Source organism: Hemiscyllium ocellatum, chromosome 11 (assembly GCF_020745735.1).
Source record: "Hemiscyllium ocellatum isolate sHemOce1 chromosome 11, sHemOce1.pat.X.cur, whole genome shotgun sequence".
Classification (NCBI taxonomy): domain Eukaryota; kingdom Metazoa; phylum Chordata; class Chondrichthyes; order Orectolobiformes; family Hemiscylliidae; genus Hemiscyllium; species Hemiscyllium ocellatum.
The window spans coordinates 18,644,450-18,668,917 of NC_083411.1; the positions used below are offsets into that span (position 1 = coordinate 18,644,450).

The following is a 24,468-nucleotide window of genomic DNA, read 5'->3' on the forward strand; positions in this document are numbered from 1 at the left end:
GATAAATAGTAAGTGGGACAGAATACCTACACTTCACCAGAGGCTCACTGATGATGTGACCTAGCATGGTAACGAAATGTCTCAGAACAAACTCACCAGCTCAGCGAGCAAACCGACAACCTGAGCTACAAACCTTCTGAGATCTCAGTGATCTAAGATTCAGCCCTTGGAGTCTGCAGGTATTAAGAAGAGGCTGAGTACAGTATATAGTTGAAGACGATGACGAGGTGCTGGGGTGGACAAAGTCAGAAGTCACATGACACCAGGTTATAATCCAGAGGGTTTATTTGAAATCACAAGCTTTCAGAGAGCTGCTCCTTCATTTCATCTGATGAAGGGGCAGTGCTCCAAAACCTTATAATTTCAAATAAACCTGTTGGATTGTAACCTGGTGTTGCGTGAATTCTGACTAGGTGAAGATGAAACTGGTTTTTAAGTCTTGATTTATTATTCTCTTCCTCCCAGTTTTTAGTGAATTGTTTTGTATTTAGCAGGCACTTGAATAATTTTAAAAACAACATCCCAGAGTTGATCATTGACTTCAGTTTATTGCTGGCAAATTACAGCTTTCTGTAAATTCTAATCCATATGAGTCCCTCATCTGTTTGATTCTCAAAATATGACACCGGAGCTTATAAATGAAATATTTCCATTGAGAAAGGCACAATGTGTGGGCAAACTGCTTTTGGCAGCATAGATCAGGGGTCCTATGTGAAAATGTATGCAGCTTCTACCAAACACCAATGTACAAACACTGCAATTTGGACTTATAACCTTGAATTGCTTTCTGATGTAGTTCCTCGCAGAGTCTGGATTACTTATTTGATGCTGTATACTGCTGGACTCTTCTGAGCTGGTTCAGCATGGTCAGCCTGATACGCATTGTGACAGTCAAGGGGATGTGTTTAATGTCATCCACCAGTTGTTGAGATGTATGGCCTCTGTACCTGGCATTGCTCCAGCACTGAGGGTCATATATGGACTATGCATTGGTGTGGTAGGCTGAACACATTTATTCATTGATCCTGTTCATAGGGAATACCATACCATAGCATTGCCTGACTATCAAAGTTGAGACACCTTCCCCTTCCCAGGCTGGTCTGGGTAGTCAGGGCACCTTTTTCGGGATAAAAGAGAGTAGAAACTATGGGCTGGATTTAGTCTGAACCATTGTGGCACACTCTGGTGAAGCTAGAAGCCATTGAGGAGCTGGCAGAAATCCATGGTGGTTGGCTGAGCATGGTTACATTGGCACCAAACTCATTTATGGGGTGATGCGTGTCTGCCAACAGAGGATATGGTAGTTTGGGGAGGGGAAGTTGGGGGGGGTAGGGGTTTGCAGTTGTGATCTGTTGAGAAGCCCCTGTCACCCTATGGCTGTGCAGGAGATACTCAAAGGGCAGTCATCACGTGTGGTCTTGGAGGCTTCTCAAAGAGTGCCCCTACCGCTCAACATCTCCAGCCTCTGAATTTCCATTGCTTCTACACAAAAGACCTTGTAAAGTTGAGGGAGAAAGTTCTTCTGCTATCACTCGAAACCATTCTGTGGAATCAACGGGTTCAACTGAGGTCCAAGATGCCACAGTCCAACTCGAGCATCCCCCTCCAATCCTCATCATTTAAGGAGGACTGTAAAGATGTCAGGCAGTAGTTATCTCCCCCTTTGTCTTGCAGGGAGGCTTTTGTCAATGTGCTTCATGTCAGGGAATGAGATGTTTGGAGCCACGTTAAAGATTCCTCCTCTACGCTTCAGTTATGTGCTTCATTTTAAGTTTTACACCGAGTACTTCCAGTTTCTGAATTCCTTGCCTGAGGCAGTGGAACTCGATATTAGATCTGAAAGGTTTTACAAAGAAAAATGCATCTACAATATTAATCCAATTCCTGTTACTCTATCTCCCAGATATCCAGGGGACTGTTTGACTGAGTCAAGGAATTCATGTATCAGTTTCTAGCTTTCATCAAAGGTAGAATACGATGGTTACTGAAGACATGAGACAGGCTTTTCATTAAATTAGATAGGCAGGATTCAATTGTGTTGAACTGCATTTAAATTGGACAGAAGCAGGCAAACAATGAGCCTCCCGCTGGAAATTGGTGGTTTCTCGGCTTTACTTCAGTCCTGCCATTCGTTTATCTCTTACAATTTTCCATGTATTGGACATCTGGCATTTAACTTACTGCGCAGTTCTCCCTGCCCATCCAGTCCAGCATGTTACATTAAATCCAACACTGAGATTGTCATTTGGGTGGAATGAGCAGCACGTGTCAGGAATTATAACAGTTATTGAATATACGGCACAGAAGCACACATTTTCTTTCTGCATCACTTGAGATTAGATTAGATTAGATTACTTACAGTGTGGAAACAGGCCCTTCGGCCCAACAAGTCCACACCGAACCACCGAAGCGCAACCCACCTATACCCCTATATTTACCCCTTACCAAACACTACGGGCAATTTAGCATGGCCAATTCACCTGACCCGCACATCTTTGGACTGTGGGAGGAAACCCACGCAGACACGGGGAGAACGTGCAAACTCCACAGTCAGTCGCCTGAGTCGGGAATTGAATCCGGGTCTCAGACGCTGTGAGGCAGCAGTGCTAACCACTGTGCCACCGTGCCTCTGAAACTATCAGCATAACCTTCTATTATTTTCTCCCTCCCGTTCAGCTCATTTCCTCTTAAATGCATCAGTGTCAGGTGTCAATGCATTTGACAATCCATTATGGAGCTCAGTAAGTTCCTCCTGAATTTCCTGTTCCATGTGTTAGTGATAATCTTGCAGCTTTCTACTTTTGATTTCTTCCACAATTGTTACAAAGATACATTGTTGGAGAACTTAAGTTTTGAAGGATTACGCAAAATGGACTTATTTTAAGTTTTGTTAACATACTAGAAGTGATTTCTTTAAAAAGCGGTAATTGAAAGTTCGCTAGACATTTGGAATTTATTTTAAGGTTTCCTGTAGATTACATGACTGGTAACTGCTTGCTTTGCTAGACCACTCCTGGATGTATTTTGTATAGCAACTGGCTTGGAGATGTTTTTGTTTATTTATGTGAGTAAGCTCGCTGAGCTTGAAGGTTTGTTTTAAGTCTTCTATGACCATATTAGGTAACCTCAGTGAGAGTCTCCAGTGAAGTGCTGGTGGTATGTCCTACCTCTCTATTTATAGGTCATGGTTTCTTAAGATGGGTGATGTCATTTTCAGGTTCTTGTTTTATCTAATTCAATTGGAGGAAAGCCTGCCAAGAATAAGCATCCCAGCTGATTTCTCCCATTTCTGAAAACTAAATCACTTGTTGAGTTCAGAGTGAAATCTATTTCATCCCTTTAAAGAGTGATTGGAGAACTATCTCAAGATTGTATTTTCTGAGCAAGATCTAGTAACCATGTGCAATTAGTGTCTGGACTGCATTTATGAGACTCTAGAACATTCAATGCTTTAACTATTTGATTTTGTCATTTATATAAATTTTATTTGGATGTGAATATATTAGGTTTAAGACAGTAGTTAGGAATGCGAATGCAATGACGGCATTTATTTTGAGAGGACTTGAATATAAAAACAGGGATTTACTTCTGAGGCTCTATAAGGCTCTGGTCAGACCACATTTGAAGTATTGTGTGCAGTTGTGGGTCCCATATCTTGGGAAGAATGCATTGGCCCTGGAGCATGCTTCGAGGCAGTTCACGAGAATGGTCCGAGGAATGTTTGAGGACTCTGGGTCTATGCTCAATGGAGTTTAGAAGGGTGAGGGGACATCTAGTGAAACAAACAGAATACTGAATGAGCAGAACAGAGGGGATGTTGGGAAGATGTTTCCATTGGTTGGAGAGACTAGGACCCCAGGACACAGCCTTAGCATAAAGAGAAGACCTTTTTAGAAGGGAGATAAGGAGAAACTTCTTCAGCCAGAGAATGGTGAATCAATGGAATTCATTGCCACAGAAGGCTGTGGAGGCCAGATCACGGAGTATATTTAAAACTGAGATAGATAGGTTCCTGAGTATCAAGGGATCAAAGGTTACAGGGAGAAATTGGGAGAATGGGGTTGAGAATCTTATCAGCCATGATTGAATGGCAGAGCAGTCTCGATGGGCTGAATGACCTAATTTCTACTCCTTTGTCTTATTGTCTTAGGAATGATTAGTAGGTTTTCAGATGACCCCAAAATTGGTTTAGTGGACAGCAAAGATGATTATCTCTGATTACAACAGGATCTTGATCAGATGGGCCAATGGACTGAGTGGTGGCAGATGGAGTTTAATTTAGATAAATGTGAGGTGTTGCATTTTGATTACACAAATCAGGGCATGACTTATACTCTTAATGCTAAGGTCCTGGGGAGTTTTGCTGAACGAAGATCTTGGGGTGTAGGTTCATATTTTGTTGAAAGTGGAGTTGTAGGTTAACAGGATAGTGATGAAGGCTTGTCTTTATTGGTCAGTGCATTGAGAATGAGAATGGGGGGAGGTCATGTTGCAGTTGTACAGGACATTGGTTATGCCTTTTTTTTGAGTACTGCATTCAATTCTGGTCTCCCTGCTGAAGGAGAGATGTTATGAAACTTGAAAGGTTTCAGAAAAGGTTTTAGAAAGATTTGCTGGAATTGGAGGGTTTTAGCTACAGGGAGAGTTTGAAAAGGCTGGGACTATTTTCCCTGGAGCAATGGAGGTTCAGGGGTGTCCTAATAGAGATTTATAAAATCATAAGGGGTGTGGATAGGGTGAATAGCCACGGCCTTTTCTGAGCTAGAGGGCAAAGCTAGAGGGCATACGTTTAAGGGAACAGGGGACCCGAGGAGCAACTTTCTCATGCAGAGGGTGGTGCGTGTATGGAATGAGCTGCCAGAGGAAGTGGTGGAGATTGGTACAATTACATTTTTAAACAAAATCTGGACAGGTAAAAGAATAGGAAGGGTTTAGAGGGATATAGCAAGTAGGGTTAGATTTATTTTAAGTTCCCAAAAGAGAAAATGCTGGAAAATCTCAGCAGGGCTGGCAGCATCTGTAAGGAGAGAAAAGAGCTGACGTTTCGAGTCTAACTGACCCTTTGTCAAAGCTTTGACAAAGGGTCAGTTAGACCCGAAACGTCAGCTCTTTTTTTCTCCTTACAGATGCTGCCAGACTTGCTGAGATTTTCCAGCATTTTCTCTTTTGGTTTCAGATTCCAGCATCTGCAATAATTTGCTTTTATTTTAGGTTATTTGGTCAGCATGGATGGTTTGGACCGAAGGGTCTGTCTCTGTGCTGTACATCTGACTCCATGAATTTATCATTTCAAGAATAATTTGTTAGCCAATTTTTCTTTTGAGAAAGCCAATCTGTGTAGAGAAATCTCTTTTCTAATTGAAAAGTGTATATAATTTTGTGTGTGTTCTCGGGATATTTTAGAGGGGTAATTTACATTTCTCTAGTTATGACTTTATTGAGTAATTGTTGTTTTAATAAAACAATAATTGTTTATTAAGAAACTGGATGGATAGTTCCTGTTGGTTAAAACCTGATATGGAGAAGAATTTAATTGGTCACCTTGGAAACGTGAAAAAATATTTTTGTTGTGACCCATGGAGCAGTGGGTTTACACCATGGAGCAGTAAGGTTACACCAATACTGTTCTCCACTGACCTGAGTAGTGAGAAAATGGAAACCTTTTCTCCACAGCTATCTTATCAAACCCTTGCATAAACTTCATCAGGTAACTCCTCTGCTTCTGCTCTCCTTCCGAAAGTTAATAGCCCAAGCTCTTTCAATCTTTGAATGGAATACACCCAATTCTTAGGTCAGTGGTGAGCGTATATTTTGAAAAATCAGCTTCTAATCTTACACCACCCAAAGAGATTAGTCAGATGAATTCATCAGATTACTTGAGCCTCAGACTAAGTGGTGATTGAATTTGGACCAAGTTCCAGTGTGAACCTTGTGGAATGTGCTGGGCTCGTGTGGGTGCACGTGGAGAACAGTGGAGGGGGTTGTACTCTAATACTCCCTAAAGAGGATTAGATCAGATTCCCTACAGTGCGGAAACAGGCTCTTCGGCCCAACAAGTCCATACAACCCTCCGAGGACCCACCCAGACTCATTTCCCTCTGACTGATGCACATAACACTACGGGCAGTTTAGCATGACCAATTCAGCTGACCTGCACATCTTTGGATTGTGGGAGGAAACCAGAGCACCCGGAGGAAACGCACACAGACACGGAGAATGTGCAACTCCACACAGACGGTCACCCGAGGCTGGAATCGAATCTGAGTCGCTGGTGCTGTGAGGCAGCAGTGTTAACCACTGAACCATCAAGCTGCTCCCACGAGGAAAATTGTAAGTGATTTAAGTCAATGGCAGGAAGTTGATAAACCAAGGAACCACTTGTTGGCTGTCAGAAGCTCATTGATCTGTTTTAATTTTGTTTTAAAAAAGCTAATTTGTTCTTGGAGTGTGGGCCAACATTTATTGCTCATTTCTAATTGCCACTTGAATTGAGTGGCTTGCTCGGGTTGTTTCAGAGGGCAGTTAAGAGACAACCACATAGTTGTGGGGCTGGAGTTGCATGTGGACTGTACCAGGTGAAGGTGACAAATTTCGTCCCTTAAAAGGTGTTAGTGAACCAGTTGGGATTTTAAAACCACGATTACACGATTGCCAATAGAGTGGCTTTTAATTCCAAATTTTTATTGATTCAAACTCATGCCCTGAATATTAACTTGGGTCTCTGCATTATTAATCCTGTTACTTATTTCTAATTTAAATGCAGTTTAATACAATTGAATTTTACCTATCCAATTTAATGCTACCTATCCAATTTAATGAAACCCATGCCAGTCATATCTTCAGTAACCTCTCTGCCTCATCATCCGATGAGAGCTGGAAACTGATCTGTACACCTCCTAAACTTCAAGCTAGCCATAACAGTGAGGACATTGCTGAACAAATACTTTACCTTCCTGACATTGTGTAGTTTTATGTCATTGCTCTTTTTTTTTCATGGCTTAAGTATAAATCAAATTTGTGTCTGGTCATCCATAGAGGTTTAATGTTCTAGTTTGCTGATGTTAACCAAGTAAAGGTGGTGCCAATGAAAGAAAAAGATTATCTGACCTTTACCTCTTCGGATCTAATTTGAGATACCCGCTGACGATGTTAAATAGACTGCATGAAGAGCAATCGTTTACATAAGGTATAGCCAGCATCCTTGAAAACCAATTGCAGTAATGTTCAGCATATTCAAAAAATATGAAGCAAAGATTGCTGTAAGAGGAAGAAGTGTGAATAAATGATATTTTCTGTGTTTTTAATTTCTGACTTTACATACCCCAATTACCTTTTTAATCACACACTCAACAATGTGAATGCTTCCTCATCACGATCTCCCCTGTAGCATCCACCATTACTGCAAAAGATGAGGTAGGTTAAGCTACTTGTCTTGATGACTTTAGTGGTTAGGTAAAGGAGTTACCTGTGTGTGTTATCTATATTTAGAATATGCCATCTTGTAAATATTTAAACACTGTTCATATGCAGAAAGTTATTTAAAAGTACCTGAAAATTTAAAGTATTCACTCCAACTGCCACTTGAAAAGTCCGTCTGTCCTGAGATTTTTTTAAGATCTTACAAACTGTATTCCAAGTTGATGCACTGAGTCCATTTTCTTTGGGATTCAAGCATTGAACAAATGACACTCATGCTAATTTTGATCTCCACTTGCTAATTTTGGATTTTTTTTCTGTTGTTATAACTACATTATTTTCAATATCTATTAAGAAATGTTTAAAATTAGTCCCATTTCCCATTGGTTACTGTGGCCCTACACAGAGCAGGATCCTACAGACATTTACAGAGTTTCAGTAAAGCAGCTCCAATATTATCACTAAAATTTTAGCATAGTTACTATTTGTGAAATGTTTTGCATCTTCAGTAAAATAATTGAGTTTTTCCTTCCAATATGTTTGCAGAGACTATAAAGGATGAAATCTTTAGAGGGAGTGGCAGTTTGGAAATGCTAAGTTAGAAGTGCATTGTACACCAGTAAAGTGCATTGCTGTACAAATCACCCTCTAATGTATTCATACTAATGGAATGATTGGATAGAATTACAACATTAGACTTTATTTAAGGTGTAAAGTTAACATTGAGATGTATGGTTGTATTAGCCTAAGGGTTGGAGTCTGGGTTAAGACCTTTTCCATACCTGGATTAATACCTTCTCTGGCTTCACTGGAGGTTTACTGATGATGTTACCTAGCATGGTGATGAAATGTCTGAAAACGAACCTTCCAGCTCAGTGAGCAAGCTTGCATCCAGAACCTTTTTCCATAGCTAATCATATAATCCGAATAGTGCTCACAACCTCCGTTAATCTTTGTTCTAATAGTAGATCCTTCCTTGGTCACCTTACTTAAGATTGTAAGTGCATTGGAGACAATTGAAAGGGGATTTACTAGGTTGATAGCTGGAATAAGTGAGTTGAGTTATAAGGAATGATTGGATCGGTTGGGCTTATTTTCACTTATTATTCAGAAGAGTGAGAGGTAATTTGATTGATGTTTATAAGGTTCTGAATGGTTTTGAGAAGGTAGATGTGAGAAAGGCATTTACTCCTGTGGGTGAGTGTAGAACCATGGCACTCCATTTTAAAATTAGGGATCAATATTTTAAGTACAAGATGAGAGGAATTCTTTCTGAAGTTCGTGTGACTTTGGAACTAGCTTCTGCAGGCACTGAAAATTGGTTCAATGCATATTTATAAGGAGAAAGTATACAGGGAAATTAAAAGTTTTAGTTGTGTGTTGATTATCCAATGGACATTTCGCTGGGTTATCCTGGTCATTGTGGAATAACACATTAGAAAATAGATGTGGATATTGGGCAAACACAGAGATCCAGCTATATGGCTTGATAAATAATCTGCTGAACTCAGTTGGATGCAGGATGTGAAAACAGCAAGTTTCCAGGGAACTGTACCACAGCTTTGGTTCAGACCTTTGGTGAGTGAGTCAGGTTGAATCAAACGCTTGAAAGGAATGTGAAGCTGGAAGATGCTAAAGTTAATCATCCATTTTCATTTAAATCAATGGGCGAATGCTGCACAGAACACAGTCTTTGGATTGTGTTGTTAATAACAATTAAAGCAAAAAAGCAAACTAATGGCAAGTTGTCCACTTTAAATTAAGGTAAATGCTTTTGAATCTTTAATTGCAGATTTCCTCAGTTGTGTATTTTAAACATCTGATGTAATGTACAGAAAGCATGTTCCAGTTTTATGATAGGATTATAGGATTTCTGATAACTAACATACTAAATTTAAGAACCTGATGAATATTTCGAATAGATTTTGCTAGGGCTCAATGCTAATTTACTGCATTTTTCTCTTCATTTTCAGAGCCCAAGCAACACGCACTCATTCAGTTGATCATAGCCATGGTTTTTCACTCCTATAGAGATAATGTTTTGGTAAGTTTGCAGTTATTTTATTTGGTTTCAGTTATTTTATGATAAAGTGAGGTTGAGAATAATCTATTTTCACTTTAGTGTTCCTTTCATCTTTTCCTGTTCGAACCCACAGTCATATTATAGAGGAAGGCAATTCCATCAGCTCTGTCCATGCTAACTCCAGCTGATAGCTACTTGCTGCTGGCTTCACTTTCTCATGCTCCTTTTGTGTATCTCTAATTTGATAATTTATAATTAGAAGCAGCGTTCACGCTTTTTTTTTTCTGCACCAATCTCTGAAGTCCATGTGTAGCAGTGACTTCCAGGATTGGAAGACAGTGCTGTGATCCATGTTGGTATGCTGATCACTGAGTGGAGAATCAGGCTTGGCTGCACATGCCCACAGCTGGGCAGCTTAGAGGGAACATTGATTAAAAGTAGTGGCAGTGAGTGGCTCACAACATCATACTGGATACACCTCTTTGCAAAACCATTCACTTTCGGGCCCAGTATGAACATGAATAAATTTCAAACTAGGTATGCCTAGTATATTGATATGTTTATCTTGACTTTCTGCCACCACAGAACCCATTATTTGATTTCAATGTGGTGTATAAGAACATAGCAGCAGAAACAGGCCATTCAATATGGTTGTGGCTGATCTGATGATCCTGACCTCCATTTTCCAGCCTTGTTCACGTACCCTTTATACCTGACCTGTCCATTCCATAGTCAAACAGCACAGAAACAGGCCCTTCAACACAACTTATCCATGTCAACCAGGTTTCCTAAGCTGAACTTGTCCCATTTGCCTGCATTTGGTCTGTATCCCTCTACTTGTCCAAATGTCTCTTAAATGTTTTTATTGTACTCGCCTTTAGCACTTCACCTAGAAGCCCATGCCATACACGTATCATCCTCTGTGTGAAAATATTATCCCTTGATCCTTTTTAAATCTTTCCTCTTTCTCCTTAAACCTATGCCCTCTCGGTTTGGACTTCCCTACTCTGGAGAAAAGACCTTGGGTATTTGCCTTATTTTGCCCCTCATGATTTTTTAAACTTCTATAAGGTCACCCCTCAGCTTTCTATTGTCCAGGGGAAAATGTCGCTACCTATCCAGCCTCTCCTTGTAACTCAAACTCTCCAGTCTTGGTAACATTCTTTTTTTTTGCACTCTTTCCAGTTTAATAACCACCTTCCTACAGCAGGGCCATGAGAATTGTTTGCAGTACTCTAAATCAGGCCTCACCAATGTCTTTTACAGCTGTAATTCCTGTACGAAATGCTGAGACCAATGAAGGCAAGAATACAAAACGTTGTCTTCACCATCCTGCCTACATGTGACTCAAGGGACTATGTACCTGCACCCCTAGATCTCTCTGTTCAGAAACACTCCCCAGGACCCTACCATTAATTATCTAAGTCATGCCCTGATTTGTCTTGCCAAAATGCAACACCTCCCATTTATCGGAGTTAAACTCCATCTGACATTCCTCAGCCAAATCTCCAATTTTAATATATTTTATATACATCAAGGGAGCTCCAAAAATGCTGGAGCCAGCAATGCAAGGACCCAACTAAGAAAGCATTTCATGGCAAACTTAGTCTAATGCATGAAACATACTGTCAGCAGTACTGTAATACACCGTTTGCAATTGGCTTTCTCATCTATTCTGGAGCATTGAGTTTTCTGTTTTAGATAACCCAGAAAGTCAAATAACAGCAAAGTATTGCTAATTAAACTAATTAGGTTACCAATAAGTTGTATAACATGATTAACACGAGATATTTCCAAATGGGCTTCTCTGATGAAAACCGATGCCAAACGCGAAAGTGGGTATGTAATAGAAGGTGTACCTGTTGTGTTCTTAAGGGTGATAATGTGGGAAGGAATTCTGAATTCAAGGTAACTGGCAGCTCTATGACTTTGCCATAAATACTGGTATGGATTGTGGTTGGGTTGGTGCTGGAGAAGCAGAGTCATTGTGGGGTTGATGGAGCCAGTCATGGGGAGAGTATGATGCTGTGCTAATACCAATGAGCATGTGATCTCGAACATCTGTAATCTTCTCACATAACATGTAAAAGGTGTAGGCTTTCACTTTGGGCACATGTTCAAATTCAGATTCAAATTTAAATTCGACCAGTTAAATCTAATTAGTCCCAGAAGTGTTGACCATGGTGTTGTAACAAAATTAATTGGAACAAAAAGCCATCTTGGTCACTGGTGTCCTTGACTGAGGAACATCTGCTATCCTTAGCTGGCCTGAACATAGCAACTTGGTTGATTCTTAACTGCATTCTGAAATGGCTAAATAACCCACTCAGAATCACAGAATTGTTACAGTGCAAAAGTAGGACATTCAACTCGTCATGCCTGTAACGGTTCAAGTACAGTTACAAACTGACAGTAATTGCTGTCCTGATAACAACCCAAAGAATAGAGAAAGCGGACAGCCTGTAGCATGACGATGAAAGGCTATTAATTGATTTTAAATTTAATGAAATGGGGTGTCAGTGTTACTCAATGAAGATAGGCAAATGGAAAATAGACAGAAAGCCAACAAATATCAAAGGTTTGAACTCTGCGGAAAAGCAAGTAGTGCATTGCAATATCTTATTTTGGGTACAACAGTGGCATTGACTAAAAGGATCAGCAACAGAGGGGGCAAGATAACTTGGAATTAGGACAGAGATGGAAACTTGGAATTAGACACTCAGTCTGAAGTTCAACAGTACATGAAGATTGACAGTGACCTCTTTAATCTTTTTGAACTGGAGGAAGTTGTTCAATTTGGACTTGGCAACAGACAAGCAGCACCCGAAGAAGGGCTTATGCCCAAGACCTCGATTCTCCTGCTCCTTGGGTGCTGCCTGGCCTGCTGTGTTTTTCCAGCATCACATTTTTCAACAAAGCAGCTACTACAGTAAGCTGGCAATCCAGAGAAGTGGGAGAAATAATTTTCCTCATCCATTTTCTAGATACAAGCCTTGCTATCAATTGATGCTCTATTTCAAGTTACATACCAGGCCATCTTCATCTGGTATCCTGAATTTCATAGCTGGAAGAATAAGCACACTAAATTGCTAGTTTTATTGAGTAAATTGTAAATACTAAATGAATAATATTGGCTGTCTAGATATTAATTTCTAATAGTTTCCCAAATCTCCCCTTTTTGAACCCTTCTAAAAACCCATCTCTTTGACTAAGCTTTTGTTAACTTCACCTTCTATCTCAGCCTCGGGGTCAGCCTTTGTATTTTTTGATTATACTTCTGTGAAGCACCTCTTGGATTTGTTTACGTAGCTACAAACTTGCACTGTTCAAAAGTTCAAACAATAAAGTTCCTTCTCAGGCACAGCATTTGACAGCTCCCCGTTGTCTGTTTTCTACCAGACTGTCCACCTTGCTCAGTCCTTTGTCACCTTCAGAATGACTGTCAAGTTTAGAAAAGTCAATCTCCCACATCTTGTTCAAAAACTCTTCAAAAATGCTGCATGGCTGGAGAAATTTAAAAACTGCATCTTTCATGATGATTGATAGCCAACCATTCATAGACTGAGTTGTGTTTTGTTTAAAATAAGTACATCTACCAATTTAATCCAACTCAAAGACCTCTCTTGACTATGTCTAAACATTCAAATTTGACTGAAATTGAATAGAACATGTTCAAGCAGAAACCCAACAGGGAATACCAGAAAGTAATGTCCTTAAATTGACCTGTCAGCATATCAGGCTTTAATTTACATTCTCTGCAGCTGTATGAAGCACTTAAGTATCCAGTGCTCAAAGTGACATTTGGGATCCTAGGAAGAGAAATGAAAGCATATAGTTCAGGCACTGTTAGAAATATGCAAGATAGCTCTATGCTCATTACAAAAATAAATAGAAGTTGAGATTGTCAAGTGTTTTGGGATATGTGACAGTCCCTAAACTGTTTGAACCATATCCATAAAGGCAGCCAGTCATTGGTGAGCAGGATCAGCTTTAAGTGGAGACTAGGACTCTTGCCAACAAGTGAGGAGGTCACTTCTCCAAAAGTACTTGCACTGTGTAGCCTCTGAAAACATGTTAAGCAACAGCATCTTGCATATTTGTCCAAACCTTTTTAGTTCTGTCAATAGAACATGTTTTTTAATTGCACAGATGGCTTGTTAGGTCTAAAGTGATATTGAACTTTACCAGCTGGAGCAGAAAGAATTGAAGTACTTGCATTGGCTCGTGACTGAACCTTTTTACAACTAATAGATGGCTTGTGAAGGACTATCATTTTTATTAAATAGGTTTGTGGAATAAGCAGTGACCTTTTAGCTGAGTTTTTAAAAAAAAAACAATTGCAGCAGTAGACCAAGGATGAATGAGGAAAACTTTACACACAGTTTTGCACTCATTAGAGGTTCACCAGTCTATGATCACAGAACTCTCTCAAATTGTTAACAGGTAAAAGTGAAAGGTGTGAAATGATGAGTATTTTGGAGTAAGTACACACAATGTATTAATGAAGACATTTGGACATCATTATCCATAACTGAGGATTAGCCTGAACTATATAGGTTTGGTTCCAAAAGGCTTATTGCTGATGAGTGTTTTAATATGGAGATGTCACATGGACTTGGGTGAGGAGAATAGCTTTGTGTCTTGAAGGAGATAGGGCTATCATCTGGGTCTTCTCATAGCTATTGTTAATGAGACTAATTTAATTGCATCTGATAGCTTGTTATGCAATGCACCACATTTTGTTTTAAAAGCAGAATCTTTTAGTGGCTTTTCTCTACCACACTAGCAAAGCTGACCTCGTGAATTGGAATTTTAAAGTAGGATAGTGGAAGCCAATTTATGGGACCAATAGTCCAGCAAGCTGCTACAACATAGTGCCAATGGTAGTTGTTTTAAGATTTAGTTTACCTGTATTTTTCTAATCATCTTGTTCAGAGATGTTCTTACACAGACTTGAAACTGGATGTCCCCGTATAGGGGTAGGGATACTATTATCTCATTGGAAGAGAACTCTTAGCAGTTTCAGCAGTAGGTTAAGAATTATTTCAGCTGCATTATTAGAACAGCCTACAGCTGCTTGTATGTTTAGACGACCAGTTAGATCAAGAGCAAAAGGTTGCCAGTGTCTTTGGAATCACACCACAGCATGAATAGCTCTGTTTGGGAGGGATGAAAGGCAAGCAAATGGAAGTGGATAAACAATATGATAGATTTTCAGCATTATCTTGCCCACAAGGTTTTGAGGTAAGAAAGAAATTGTACTTTTGTAGAGCGTTTCCTGACACTAGGACAAACCAAACTGCTTCAAAGTTTGCAGTGTAGACACTGCTCTAATCTAAAAGATATGCATCAGCAAATTTTTACTCAGTCAGGGCTAATAGGTGGCAGCGAGGTATACAATTAGGTGACCTCTTTCTGTGAAGTTAGGGTTTAGGTCTGACTGTGCTACATCATTGATAAAGTGATAAAGTCACGGGAGTTACTAGTCCACAGCCCCTGATAAATGCTCTGGGTCATGGGTTCAAATCCCACCACAACAGATGGTGAAATTTGAATTATAGAAAACAAGTAGAACTATAGAGGTATTGCGGTACAGTGGGAATTTTCTTGCTTTTGAGCCAAGAGACCTGGGTTCAAGTCCCATCTGTTCCAGAGTTGTGTAATAGCATTTCATGAATAGGTTGATTAGAAGATAGTTGTATCTAATTGTTGGACAGGGCACCAGGAGAACTTTCTTTCAAGTCGTGAGGTATGCTCTTCCCTCCGTCTGCCTGAGAGAGCCTTGGTTTTATATTGCAGAAGAAGGACTGACTGTCTGAGAGGGCATTCTCCCTCAGCGTTGCACCCTAAGTGTTGTTCTTGCTCAATCTTTTCACTTCAGTGAAAACACTATCCACTGAGTTAACGCTGTGCACTTACAAATATCAAAGTTTATATTGAATGGAAACTGAAGGAATTTACATGTGGTTTTGTTGACTGCTGGATTATCCAAAGCTGAATATTAACTAATGGTTGACTCATTTTTCCTTTACTTAAAGATCTGGATCTAATAAGTACAGTTGATGAAAGATGCAAATTCTATGTAGGACGCATTCTGTGGGACACAAATGACAGACTGGCTGTTCTCAGCATGTACAAACTATTAGAATAATATTCTGTTTTGGTGGAGGTGAAGGAGTATGAATTGTTTGGAATGAACAACAGGGCTAATTTACTGAAAAGACTTGGATATTGTAAACCTCAACTAGAATTGAGTCTTTTAGTGTAATTATTAGAATTGCAGGATTGCAGCTGAGTCTGATTATCCATATGCTGGGTTGAATGTGGGTAATATGATCCTGAAGTAAAAGGCTCGCTAGTGTTAGTTAGAACCAGCGCAAACATGCAGTTGAGTTTCTTGAGTCTGGTGCATTGCCATGTTTACAGCAGGTTATTGAAAGTATTGGTTTCAGCTTTATGTCTGCCTACTATCCCATATTCTTTTCTTTTTGTGTACTTGTTCCTGAAAATGCTAAATGCCACACAGTTCAAGGGGCAGCTGCTGTCTTGGTTCTTGCTGGCTGAAATACGAGTGATCGTTCTTAACCTTTTGAACTGTGATGATGGGTGTTGGCAGTGCATCCAACTGGGGAATGCCAGGACTGAACTTGATTTGTTTCCTTGGCCTGCATCCGCTCGCATGTTTTTCGGAGATGGTAATGTTCAGGGCTGCAGAGACGTTCAATCCTATTCTCTCTCTCACCACCCTCTCCATTAAACCAAGCACGTGCGGTAGTCTTGACTGCTGCACTGTCTCTATGGTGGTCAGCATGACTAGTCTCCACAAGAATCTGAGAATCTCGCTCTCACTGCAACCCCCAGGTCGTCTCCTCTGCCCTGAAGCTCCACAACCATGTACTGAAACATGACTAGTCAAAACCTAATAATCAAAGCTTGGGACCTTCTTGATACAGAAGTTGAGTGTAAGATGAGAGAAATTTTACTGCAACTGAATGTTGGTTCAACTAGGATCATATTGAATGGTGGTGCAGGTTTGACGGGTCAAATGGCCGATATCTGCTCCTAATTCATATTCAACTCCCACTAGCATACCTTTCTGCCTCAATGTGGGTAGTTATGTGCTTTTCAGCTCAAAATGGATGCTTGAAGAAGACAGGATCTTGATCAGATGGGCCAATGGGCTGAAAAGTGGCAGATGGAGTGCTGCATTTTGGGAAAGCAAATCTTAGCAGGACTTATACACTTAATGGTAAGGTCCTAGGGAGTGTTGCTGAACAAAGAGACCTTGGAGTGCAGGTTCATAGTTCCTTGAAAATGGAGTTGCAGGTAGATAGGATAGTGAAGAAGGTGTTTGGTATGCTTTCCTTTATTGGTCAGAGTATTGGGTACAGGAGTTGGGAGGTCATGTTGTGGCTGTACAGGACATTGGTTATACCACTGTTGGAATATTGCATGCACTTCTGGTCTCCTTCCTATCGGAAAGATGCTGTGAACCTTGAAAGGGTTCAGAAAAGATTTACAAGAATGTTGCCAGGGCTGGAGGATTTGAGCTACAGGAACAGGCTGTGGCGGTTTTCCCTGGAATGGCAGAGGCTGAGGGGTGACCTTATAGAGGTTTACAAAATTATGACTGGCACGGATAGGGTAAATAGACAAAGTCTTTTCCCTGGGGTCGAAGAGTCCAGAACTAGAGGGCATGGGTTTAGGGTGAGAGGAGAAAGATATAAATGAGACCTAAGGGGCAATCTTTTCACACAGAGGGTGGTACATGTATGGAATGAGCTGCCAGAGGAAGTGGTGGAGGCTGGTACAATTGCAACATTTAAAAAGCATTTGGATAGGTATATGAATAGGAAGGGTTTGGAGGGATATGGGCCGGGTGCTGACAGGTGGGACTAGATTGGGTTGGGATATCTGGTCAGCATGGACGGGTTAGACCAAAGGGTCTGTTTCATGCTGTACATCTCTATGACTCTATGAAACTTTTCTTTTGCAGAATTCTTGAGGAAAACCTGGCTGGTTTCAGGGAAGCATGCTGCATCAGAACTGGAACAAATACTTCTGTGAATTAACTTGCACTTATCAAGATCTCATTGAGAGCACCAAAGATTCTCCAGATTATCCAAATGGATTCTAACTAGGGAATTTTCCATTCCAACAACGTCTGGAGCTGCGTATTAGATGACTGCCAATGAGTCGTCGTAGTGTTCTTGGGCTTATTTTTCTTGAATTTTTAAAATCAGTTCTGGTGTGTTTTATTATGTACCTATTTGTTGGAACAAAAAAGTAACTCCAGTTTGTGTGAGGGCAGCTACATATTTTAAAACTTTTAAAGTACTGCTTGAAATCCACACAAGCTTCATTAAATGTGCAATGTACTTTACAACAAAAGAACACACACAGCTTGTGGACTAGCTTGTGGAAGATTTTGCTTGACTATCACTCTAAGTAGGTTAAATGTTTAAAAAAAAGGTGGCTGGTCCATACATTTTAGAAAATGTGTAAATTGTGATTCAAAATGCAAAATGTAAAAGGTTGATGGTGTTATCAGTGAAAGTAGCTTATACTCCGAGGGCTGGGTAGATGGCAAGAGATTCTTTTTGGAACAAAACCTTGTTTTTGTTTGGAATATGTGCTCTGTGACACAAGTTGCTGGAGAAATTTACTGTGATGTGCTGCCCTTGTTGTAAACTGAGACATGGTGACATTGGAATCCCACTTTTGGGAGCTGTTTCCCAGCTCCTCCCCACATTTTGATTGATAGAATGATTTACATTATAATTGAGAGAAAATAAACACAGAAATGGACAAAAAAAAACACTCTACAAATAAACAGATGTGGACAACAAGCTCATTCATTATACGTAAATAACATTAATCCCTTTAATAACGACTTTATTTTGGAAAGGTTAAAACATTTTCTATTGAAATTAGGATTGAGGGAATGTGATACAGTGGGGCAAACACTGTACTTTCACCTCATTCTTTGGTTTGGATCTAGTCCCTATTAACGGAATGAATGGCTATATCGCTAAGGGTTTTAGGAAAATGGAGTTGGGAGCCTCAGCGTTATTGAGAATTAGTTTTTCATCTTGACACCAACTACCAATGCAGTCAAAATGATTTGAAAATGGCAATGTAGTTGTATGGCAATGTAGTTATAATCTTCTAAGTCTGAAGAAGAGACGTGGTTTGGAGAGATCAAAGGAGTTTTTTAACTGTGTAAACATCTGAGCTTTGTCCAACATCGAGAGCTTACTGGGGGCCAGCATTGGGAAGATGTTCCATTCTCCATCCTGGTTAACATCCACCTGGCTTCATGTAATACCCTGCAGATAGTTTTTGAAAATGAAATTTCAGAAGGAAGATTCCAATTGGTGACTGTAATTAAAGGCAGCTGTTATATAGAGTATCCTTGTGTAGAAATTGGTAGCATTTCAACAAACATTAATAAGTGCAAGTTACTGATTTCCAAGAGGTAACTGGACTGTGAATCTTAGTTCATTTGTACATTGTTCATTGATTTAAATTATGAGGCATTTAACATTCCTGGTAAAATAGACACATGTTGCTCCTTTACTAATTTAAGATTACTGATAAATCACTTTCATTTCACACTCCATGTTTGAAAATGTTTTGTTTTTTGTGTAAATGAAGTCCCATGGGCTTAATTCAAGTTTCCAAATGAAGAAGACTAGCTGTTCCTGTTTAGTCATTGAACCACTGAGTTAAGGAGTGGGAGTGAACTGAAAATTGAGTGACCGCATAGTGGTCTTTGGTAAAACAGCTCTGCAGTTGTAGAATGAAGTACCTAATGAGTGAGAATTTTTATTGGAAGGCCACATTTATACTCAATAAGGTATACAGTCAGTGGCATCAAGGTAGATTGAAAGGCTGAGAATTTGAGATTTGTGTGGCTTGAATCCAAATATTTTCTGAAGCTTAATATTTAATGGCGGGACCCAAACTGATACTGCACAAGGAATGGTTTGTAATGCTTTGTACTTATGGTCATATGCGATGTTGTGAAAGCCACTAAATTGTACTCTTGAAATGAAATGATTAACAAGTTCTGAGGATGCCCTTGTTTTTCATGTTATGAGGAACATTCCTAGCAGTCCTAGTATTGCTGATGGAGAATGTCACAGCCCCTGTCATTCACATCTATTGAATAATCACTTGAATTATTTCTTTTTCTGGGAGGGTAGATAATGAATTAATATGTTAGCTGAGCACAATTTTTAATTGCTGTTTTGTCTTCTAAAGTGTACATCAAAAGTTGTAACAATCATCGGTGAGACACATGTTTTTTACTTCCTTTGTTGGTTTCAAATCTTGGTATTCTGCAGAGGAAACTTGCAAATGGGATTAACGTGGAAGCATTACTTCAAACCAACTCTTCAAGTCAATAAAATAAATATTTGCCTTTGCCTCAATAACATGAAGGTACATATTAACACTTGATGGGAACATTTCTGATTGCCAACACCTAGATGGTGGATAGGTCCAGTAATTAATTTACAAGGGCTCCTTTTCCTGGAAGCCATACACTTACTCATATTGAAGAATGTTAGGCAGTGAGATGGTCAGCACTGTGATGTTTTATTCAGGACTGTCGGATATTCAGAAAAGCAAGTCCATCTGTTGATGTTTTGAGTTAGAACATGGAGGGTGATGAAGAAATGTTGGATATTTGACCCTGTCTCAGTATGACCTTTTTCTATTTGCATCAATTGGTACATTTTGTCTGTTGCCCCACTGAAGTGACCTGGTGGCATGAAAGTTGGTAGCAAGATGTTCTAACAAAGGTGGGAAATGTTGCTAAACACTGATCATTCTTCACTTGCTGATTTTGTACAAGCGTTTATAGTGGCAAAGCTTGACAATTTTGGGTCTCGTTACTAATGTCTGAATGGCATATGTATACTGAACAATACAGACTGGGAAGAGATGGGAATGATGGATCAGCTTATCTGGAAAGTTTGTAAGGATTGCCATATTTAGCTTCCATGGGGAAGGAGTTGGAAAAAATCAATTAGGCTGGTTCTTCCTGAATGCTACCAGAAAACTGGCTTAGTGACAACAGGATTGAGTTCAGCTGTAGCATGACACCAAGTTGAATGATTCACTCACCATGGTTACAAATGAAAGTTAGTCACTCACTTTTAAACCCAAGAGGAGTTGCCATTTTGAGTAGAAGAGGAGATAATGGAATAAATCTATTTGAAAAGTAAATCTCTGAGCACTAATAAGTTTTAATGATTTTTAGGTATTTATGATTGGATTAAAGAAACAAATGTCTAGATGTCTCAGCCAAAAAATGGGAAGAATCTGCAATGTCTTACATGTCATTTTAAGGAAATTCACATTTGTGAACATCTAATTCTCAGTGTATTTTCTTGCCGCATCTTCAAGTGATTCAACATTCCCTACTTTGTTTTTAATATTTTAAATAGTGGGTTTCTGGGTGTAAGCCACGTTCAAACCAATGTCTTTAAGATTGAGATTTACACTATGCACTAGCCGCAGTATTAAAAGGACAACTGTTTTCTGTAAGGGTCTGCACTGCATGGCATTTTTACCAATAAATGCGCAACCAAGAACTTGAGCACATTAAAAGTATAAGAGTTTTGATTCAAGGTAGAATTAAATATGAAGTTTAGTTTTGGAGGGGTCGTATGAGGGGTACAGTGGGGGAGAAGAGTGTGATACCAGTGACTTGAGGAGAGAAGCAAGAAAGATTAAACAATTCTAAATCCCATTCTTCAGTTGAAATTCATCTGTTTGTAGTAGGTGGGCTGGTGTGATTAGTTGCCAATTATTTGGTGATTACATTTGCTAAACAACACTTCAGTGGGAAAGCAGGGATACCTGACCTGAAATTGATTTCAAGAAAAAAGCTTTTTATGAATGATTTTAGAATCAGTAACACTGAAATTTTTATATTCCCCTCATTACCAAACACTCATGTAAAGTACAGGTACCTTGGTTTATACTTTCAAAGTGGATGCTTAGGGTTTAATCTGAGTTTATGCATCTTTATTGAATGACCCAAGTGATACAAGCAGATCTCTCACTGCAAAAACTGCAAAACGAAACCAAATTGAGGAGAGCTCAAATAGAGGAAGAAAGTAAAAAAGCTTTTTTTAAAAAGAAAATTGGTTGACTTTCTTTACTTTGCAATTCACAAAACTAAGAATAATTATCCGACCAAGCGAGATGGTCTGTCAAATTGAAAATATGCAGACGTGACCTTTTTGAAGAATTCACTTGACAACATTAAAAGGATCTTGCTGCAGATCTTTTTGTTTTTTTTTAAAGATCGTAATTTCCCTCTCTTTTTAAGGGACAGATTTTGATAATTGTTTACATAATTTTAAATTGGCCTGTGATTTGCTTTGATTTTTTTCATTCTCCAAAAATGGCAAGTGCTTCTTTCAAACTCTGACCAAGCCATTGACTCAATACATCGGGGTTTTGATATTCACACAATGCAGTAATAATGGGCAAAATGTTCACAAATAAATACAAATATTTGCCCTTCTTACCTCAGACATTTAGGAGGATTAGACTATTGTCTCTCTTGCACAGCATCGAGTTAACTATTAGACAGCTATAATATCCATTTATTGTATGGTACCAGAAGTTTATTTGGCCCGTCTGTTACTTGTATTAGATTTTAGATTTATTTATAACCCATTTGAATTAACGATCCATTACAACAATTATAGCACACTTTCCAATAGTCCTCCAGATTTACCCTATCTTGTTCAACAGCTATAGGGAAGGAACATTAAAATAGTAGAGTAATTGGTTATCTATTTTAAAGGTTCCTTTTGATGCCTGGAATCAGACTCATGACTCTTTACCCTGGTTTAGGTTTTAATATTTCAGTATTTCAGTGACTAAAACTAGTTTCAGGGCTCCGTGTAATGCCACCAGACTGCTGCATATTGTATGAGCAATGTTAGTTATTAATTTATTAAAACCGCTTAGTATTGTTTTCTTTGCTGTTCTTTATCCATAACTTCATAATGTTAAATCTGCTACCCAGGATCTCACTCTACTTCAAACCAAAACAACATACAGCAGAAGCTGATAATTGGAATAAATACATAAATGCTGGAAACACTGAACAGATCATGCAGTATCTGTGAAGACAGCTGCATAACCATAAATCATTCAACCTTTTATGGATTTTCCTCCTCAACAGTCATTCATATTTCAGTTTTCTGCAGCTTGTTAATTTGCTGAAATACATTACCATCAACTTCAGACAAGAATAGGACAAACCATGCCCAATACTCTGCACTGGCTACAGGTAGAGGTAAAGGCTGTCCAATGTACTTATACCAATTTGAACATCATAAATGCTTTGTTTGGGGATTGGGCCTTGGAGAAACATTGATGCAAATTGCATCTTCCTTCCTACCAACCGACGAACAATTACCCATTTGTGTCTGATTCAATTAAGGACAGCCTTAAGTATTTGACTTTCTTGATGTATTAACAAATAGCAACAAAGTTTTTTGGTTTTTCTTCCCCCACCTCCCACCTGTACTATTTATTCACAAAGCGCTAAGACCTCTCCAGGCCATTTAAATATAGAACATTGCAAGTGGTACTTATAGGTGCATTAGAAAGAATCAGATCTATTTTATGGAAATGACCTCCCCTTTTTCATGGAAAAGGATCTTGCCTCACCATGATATGGTTGAGATTAAATTTTGTTTGGATAAAAATGTGGATTGACATCATCTCACACTGCACCATTAAACCTTTCTCAGCACTTAATCACTTCTATGTGTACTGGAGTCTTAGTGGTGGTGGTGCCATTTAAATGCATGTAAATTGTGTTTTAAGTGTATGTTGTGTTTATTGTGACATGTTTACCATGGAAATAAAGTCGGTGCTTGTAATTTAAAGTACTTCAACCAGCAATTACATCTATCTGTTGCTCTCTATGCCCCAAACCATGTTGGATAATTTATTGTTTTCATCTGGGCACATCATTACCTTTTCTCCAGTGAAATGGAAGTTGAGTAATCTTCATTTTAAACTAGAATATGATGTATCCATGGGTGCCAGATGGCTAATTACTTCAGATTATTATACATGATGTTGATCAAGGCAAATTGCTCGTTACATTGCAGGTATTAAATATACCAGTTTTAAAAAAATCTGTGTAATGTGAGGAAGTTGGACACAGCTTGTTTTTTCCAAACTAATGTTTTAATTAGCTTTCGGAATAAGCTGTGCAGACGCAGATCACATAATTGGGTCCAAAAGGCTTTGCACTTTTGTAGAGCTAGCCCAGCGTCCAATTTGTGAGAAATGGAAATGAAATTCTGGTGTCTTTCTTCTCCTCTCCCCTTGAAAAGGAGGCTGTTCTAATGTTCGAATCGAAATAAAAATTGTCCCACAAATCTCAAGATGTTTTTCCATAGAGTTACCAGGTTAGCTCTGGAAGGCAGGGATGGGTATACAAAGGAGAGTGTTTTTTGACATTTCCCAAGATATGGGAGAAAGTGTTTTTCCAGCACCACACTCTTCGACTCATTTCTCAAAATATGGCAAATGTGTTCTAGTAAAAATTTCTGTGCTCCAGTTGGTCTTTCATAGTTGTAAACTAACTCACTTTTAATATTTGGCAAGAACTTTGAAAAGGTATTATTTATTGATTTGTGCACAGATATTTAAGGGTAACCGAAAACATTTTCCTCTTTTCCTGCCAATAGTAAGTCAACAAAAATTACTTGGTGGACTTGGACTGTAGGTTGTCTGGGTGGGGGGAAACTGAATGCAAAACCCTTGCAATTTATCCTGTTCTGTGTCACCTTTTTTATACAAATAATTCTCGACAAAAGTTTAAAGGATATTTTAAAATTTTAGTTGCAACAACTTTTCAAAAGCTAGTATGAAAGTAAAACATTGTGATCAATGATATGTATAGGTTCAAGGTTTGTGCGAAGATTTGTAGCTCGGGTGCTCGTTGTTGTGGTTCTGTTCGCCGAGCTAGAAGTTTTTGT

At 39.1% G+C, this 24,468-nt stretch overlaps 1 protein-coding gene across 2 annotated transcripts in view; it reads left to right on the plus strand.

Moving 5' to 3' along the window:
* The window catches only part of LOC132820375 (oligophrenin-1-like), a 210,197-nt gene extending 186,853 nt beyond the window's left edge, over positions 1-23,344 (plus strand). For both annotated transcript variants that reach the window (XM_060832441.1, XM_060832442.1), the window contains exons 23-24: positions 9,390-9,460; positions 17,436-23,344. In XM_060832441.1, coding sequence (XP_060688424.1) covers positions 9,390-9,447 — 58 coding nt within the window. In that variant the 3' untranslated portion in view covers positions 9,448-9,460; positions 17,436-23,344. The remainder of the gene's footprint in view (positions 1-9,389; positions 9,461-17,435) is intronic.
* The last annotated feature ends 1,124 nt before the right edge of the window (positions 23,345-24,468 follow it).